The following is a 6,000-nucleotide window of genomic DNA, read 5'->3' as shown; positions in this document are numbered from 1 at the left end:
CAACTACACCATGGCCATCAGTAATAAAACATCGAGACCAAAAGATCCTTACTCGATTAAGAATAGGCCACACTAGACTGACCCACAGCCATCTCATCGAACGATCCAGTCCTCCTCTCTGCCAATTCTGCGGGACCACTATAACAATATTCCACCTCTTAACAGAATGCCACGGATACACACAACTTCGTAAGACTTGCCATCTTGACTCCAACATAGACTCAATACTTTCACTTCACCCTCAGAAACAAGAAAATCTACTAAAATTTCTAAAACTATCACATTTATTCCATCAACTATAACAATCTAATAGTCTAACTTTTCCCCACAAAGAGGCGAAAGAACTCCGCAGGAGCCAAAGCCTCTCTAAACCATACTAACAACAACAACAACATTATAAAAAGACCATTCAACGTTCAACTCATTATAAAAAGATCATTCTTGTGCGAGCGGTTAACCCGGACGGACGTGTTTTTGTTCAACTCCAGTGTCTACGCCAACGGTCTCGGGAGAGAACGTTGGCAAGAAGTGAAAATACCGTTACTTTTTGTGTGTGATCTCGGGAGAGAAAAAACCACAGTGCCAGCTGCGCGCGTTGATATTTGTTCAGTGAGAGTGACACATACACACGCACACACGACACAGTTTGGAACGTGCGACAAGCACAGCGCTTTGGCGCCAAGAACGTCGTTCGCTGCGTAAGCAGTGAAGCCGGTGTTTTTCGTGCCATTGTACCCCGCTACTCGGGAGAGTAACGAGTGAAATTATCTTATTTGTCTTGCATTAAAATTCTATTGTTTTTATTATTCCGAAATTGTAAATATTAGTCTTAAATTTAATTGAACTTTCGCTTTTCAGGAACATTTTTTTACTTTATTTTTTTTTTATATAAATACCTCATATACATTATATACATTGCATTGAACTAAATAATACTAACCAACCCGGCAAAATGCCGGGACCCTCGCATCCTGTACGGGATGCACTTCCGCCCGAGCCTCCCCAGAGAGCTCGATCATTACCACCATGGATGGACCGTAATAACGAGTTTGGGGACATGAAGTTCCTCGTTCTCGAGCCGTTGAAAGGCTTTAAGCTCCCGCAAAACCCATGGATCATTTCAAAGAGCATTACCAACGTGGTTGGAGAGCTTACCGAAAGCAGCCACTCGATGGAATTTGGGCAGAAATATCTCATCAAAACCCGAAACCTTGCGCAGTACACAAAAATGCAAAGCATCACGCAACTCATCGACGGTACGAAAGTATCCATCACCCCTCACGCTACGTTGAACACAGTCCAGTGCGTAATATTCGCCCCGGAGCTGAAAGGACTGAAGGACGAAGAAATTCTGCTGAACATGGAAAGTCAAAACGTCAAGCAAGTCCGACGATTCACCCGAAAGGTGAATGACGAAATACAACCAACGAACTCTTTCCTGATACGCGTGGAAGCTGGAAAAATACCGGAATCCCTTCGCGTAGGGCTGTTGCAGGTGCGAACGAAACCATACTACCCAAAACCAATGCTGTGCTACAAATGCGCCAGCTTTGGGCACACAAAAGTACGCTGCTCAAAGGGACAGGTCTGTGGAAACTGCGGAACCGCAGCACACGGAGAATGTTCGACCCATCCCGCTTGCGTGAACTGCAAAGGCGAACACAGCGCGTTCTCTCGCGAATGCCCTGCGTTCCAATTTGAAGAACAAGTCATAAAAATAAAAGTCGACCACAACTGCACCTACAAGGAAGCTCGGCAAATGGCACTCCAACAACATCAGCAAACAAGTGCTGTACAGCAGCGAATCACATTTGCGCAACAAACTACAACGGTGGATGAAAAAGACATCAAAATCAAGCGGCTCGAAGAAGAACAGAACGAACTGAAGAAAACGATCCTAGAACAGATGAAAAAAATGGATACCCAGAGCAAGCTCATCGAAGCTCTTCTGAAGAAACTGAAAGAACCAAATGTAAATTTACAGAATAATAAGAATAACACAACTAACGAAGCCACAACACAAATCGAAGAAAATCAAAGCAAGACCCAATCCAACAATGTCTGCAACAGCAACAACAATATTGAAGCAACGGATAACCCCGAAACCGACAACGAAACGAATGACCAGGAAACGATGTCTACATCCGACACAGAATCAGAAAATTCGGCCGCATCCATCATTTCAGCACAATCCCGCAAACGAAACCACAACCTGGAAAACGTTTCATCAGAAGAAGAAGAATTAAGAAATGCAGTGAAAAACATGGCATCCAACGAAATCGCAGTCATCTCGCCCATCGCTTCTCCCACTCTTCCCTCGGAACAACGATCACCAACTGCCAAACCATCGAAGAAAAAACATCGCCACTGAATTTATTCTCCTTTCCTCTTACCCAAATTGTTTACTGACCTAAACCATAATAATGCTCTCCTCAACCAATAATACTAATGACACAAACAAACCATTCCTACTAAACTGGAACATAAGAGGAATGAACACTAACCTCTACGAACTTCAACTACTAATAAACGAATACAAACCTGCCGTCATAACACTTCAAGAAGTTCGCGATCCGCCTAATACCAACCATTCTCCACTTAACCACTACAATTGGTCCTACAAGCTTTCTCCAACTAACCCACATCACAGTGTTGCAATAGGTGTACATAAATCTATTCCCTTCAAATTAATAAAAACTAACACCAATCTTTCCGCAATAGCAGTCAACATAAAGTCTCCCATAGACATGACCATTGTCTCACTCTACATGCCCCCTAGAGCTACCTTCAACCAATCCGAACTTAACTCTTTTCTTAACCTTTTTTCCCATCCCTTGCTAATAGCAGGAGATCTTAATGCAGAAGATAAAAACCTTAGAATCTCTAAAACTAACAGAAAATTCAATAGACTCAATAACATTTTTACTAACCATAATCTCTCTTTCATTTCTAACCCTAACCCAACCCGACTATGTATCTCATCAGGTACAGAATCCTTCCTTGACTATGTCATCTCATCCTTCTCCCTTCTTAACGAACTTAAACTCTGCGTATTGGCGGACACACATGGCAGTGATCACTATCCGATCATCGTGAAAAGTAAACCATCGCTTCCGGAAAACAAACAACGACCAAAATGGAAATATGCAAATGCCGATTGGACATCATACCAAATTAATGTACTGATGCACCTACATTCAGACCCCCAGCCCACAGAAGGAAACATCATTAAAATCATAAACGATGCAGCAGCGAAATCAATACCAAAATCAAAGGGCAAACCTGGCAAGCGAAGTGTTCACTGGTGGAACGACACTGTCGCTAAAGCCATAAAAAAGAGACGTAAAGCGCTCCAAAAACTGCAGAATGCCAAGAAAAACCAAGACCATACCCATATCCCTACCCTCTCCGAGGAATTTCAAATTGCCCATCGCATTGCAAGAGAGGAAATCAAAAAGGCAAAACAAGAATCATGGAATAGATTCAAAGATAGCATAAGTCCCGAAATGTCTGGAAAAGACATGTGGAGAAATGTAAAATGCCTTACAGAACGCAAGCAAGACATCGCTCATATCATCATCAAAACCGATGACGACACAATAGTCCCAGTTGAGTCAACACCAGAGGTACTTGCCACTCATTTTGCCACCATATCCGCCACAAATAGTTATTCCCCAGAATTTAAGACTATCAAAGCAACAACCGAGTCCATCCCACTAAATTTCAATAGCAGACCCAACATTCATTACAACAGATCCTTTTCCATAGCCGAACTGAATTGTGCTCTTGCAAAGTGCAAAGGCAACTCAGCCGGACCAGACGACATTGGCTATCCACTGCTAAAAAACCTTCCTTCTGAAGGAAAATACCTACTCTTAAAGCTATACAACTTCATCTGGCAGAGTGGCAAAATTCCTCCTCACTGGAAGAAAAGTTTAACAATTCCCATATTAAAGCCCGACAAATCAAAACACAGCCCAAATAGCTACCGACCAATAAGTTTACTAAACTGCATCGGAAAAGTGTTGGAAAGAATGGTAAACCGACGTCTTACCCAAGAACTGGAAGGCAGGAAACTCCTCAGCATAAGTCAACATGCGTTTAGATGCGGATTAGGCACGGAAACTTACTTTGTGCAACTCGAAGAACTACTGGCCAAAGTAAAATCCGATAAACATCATGCCGACTGTGCTATCATCGACTTGGCTAAAGCTTTCGATCGGACATGGAAATACGCAATCATGCGCCAGCTAGCCAGATGGAATTTCGGAGGTAACATGATCACATTCCTCGATGATTTCCTCTCAGACCGTACCTTCGAGGTTCTGATTGGAACGAACAAATCTAGCACTAAAACGCTCGAAAACGGAGTTCCTCAGGGAGCCATCCTTTCTCCAACATTATCTCTGATCAGCATCGAAAGTCTTCTCCGCTCACTACCACCATCCATCACTCCATTGGTTTACGCTGATGATATCGTTCTGATCTCGAGCAATGCAGATAATGGAGTTGCGCGATACAATCTGCAACAGGGACTGCATATCTTATGGGAATGGTCAAAACGTATTGGTTATGACATCGCTGCTGAAAAAAGCAATATAATGCACATCTGCAACAAACCACATCCAACCGTACCGCTTTGCCTTAATCAAAGACAAATTCCAGACTGCAAAAAAGTAAAGATACTCGGGATCACAATAGACCAAAAACTCACATTCCAAGCCCACATTAAACAGCTAAAAACTACAGCTACCAAGAAAATCAACCTTTTCCAAATGCTCAGCACAGGAACCCACAAAGCTTCAAAAGATACACGTATCTTCATTATTAATCACTGGTTGCTTCCAAAACTACTGTACGGTATAGAAATAGTATCGATTAAAAAGGAACAGTTTGAAAAAGCAATAAGCCCCATCTACCATGCCGTTCTACGATATGCCATAGGCGCCTTCCGAACCAGCCCCATCGTCTCTATGCTAAGTGAGAGCGGACTTCTTCCACTTAGCCATATAATAACAACTAAATTAGCCGCAACAGCAACAAGAATTAAAGAAAAGAATATCCAAGCACCATCATTCCTCAATAGAGCCAACTCCAAACTTTTCGCTATAACAAACTGCAATATCCCGGATATCACAACACTGTTACATCTTGGCACTAGGCCGTGGTACCATGAACCCCCTAACATAGACTGGCATTTTAAAAACATCCTTAAAGCAGGTTGCAATAGTACAATAGCACAAAAACATTTCATAGAACACACAAACAACAAATACATGAAGCACAACCACATTTACACCGATGGATCCGTCGATGGAGCAGCAGCAGGATTCGGGATTTACTCACCCATTGATAAAGTAGCGTCCAAACTGCCGGATCACACTTCCATCTTTACGGCAGAAACGTTGGCAATAATCCAGGCAGTTGAAGATACTCTGCGCTCTGACCTGGAAAACGTCATCTTTACCGACAGCGCAAGTGTCCTCTCGGCACTAGAGCATGGAACATGTAAGGACCCAAACATCCAAAAGCTCTACCAGGTCACTAGCCCACACATAAACCAGGATCAACAACTCACCATCTGTTGGATACCTGGTCACGCTGGTATCAAAGGCAACGAGATCGCCGACCGCCTCGCCAACAAAGGCCGAAGAAAAACATCAACCTACAACACCTCGCTGCCTAAAAGAGACGCAATTATCTATATAAATGGAAAAATAAGAGAGGCGTGGGAAAAGGAATGGTTTAAAACCAAGAACAACTTCCTTCGGCTAGTGAAATCAACAACTACACCATGGCCATCAGTAATAAAACATCGAGACCAAAAGATCCTTACTCGATTAAGAATAGGCCACACTAGACTGACCCACAGCCATCTCATCGAACGATCCAGTCCTCCTCTCTGCCAATTCTGCGGGACCACTATAACAATATTCCACCTCTTAACAGAATGCCACGGATACGCACAACTTCGTAAGACTTGCCATCTTGACTCCAACA

General features: G+C 42.9%; 1 protein-coding gene across 1 annotated transcript; it reads left to right on the top strand.

Annotated features, from left to right (window-relative positions):
- The first annotated feature begins 952 nt into the window (after positions 1-952).
- Positions 953-2,371, top strand: LOC121602021. The gene has a single exon (XM_041930795.1). The coding sequence runs from the start codon at positions 953-955 to the stop codon at positions 2,369-2,371; it is 1,419 nt and encodes a 472-aa protein (XP_041786729.1).
- Positions 2,372-6,000: the final 3,629 nt, after the last annotated feature.

The sequence above is a fragment of the Anopheles merus genome, unplaced genomic scaffold (assembly GCF_017562075.2).
Source record: "Anopheles merus strain MAF unplaced genomic scaffold, AmerM5.1 LNR4000269, whole genome shotgun sequence".
NCBI classification, from domain to species: Eukaryota; Metazoa; Arthropoda; class Insecta; order Diptera; family Culicidae; genus Anopheles; species Anopheles merus.
The sequence above is the reverse complement of the archived record's forward strand: the minus strand, read 5'-3'. Positions and strand labels throughout refer to the sequence as shown.

Excerpts from the sequence above, each read along its gene's own strand:
- LOC121602021 (XM_041930795.1), top strand. The coding sequence starts at position 953 with ATGCCGGGACCCTCGCATCCTGTACGGGATGCACTTCCGCCCGAGCCT.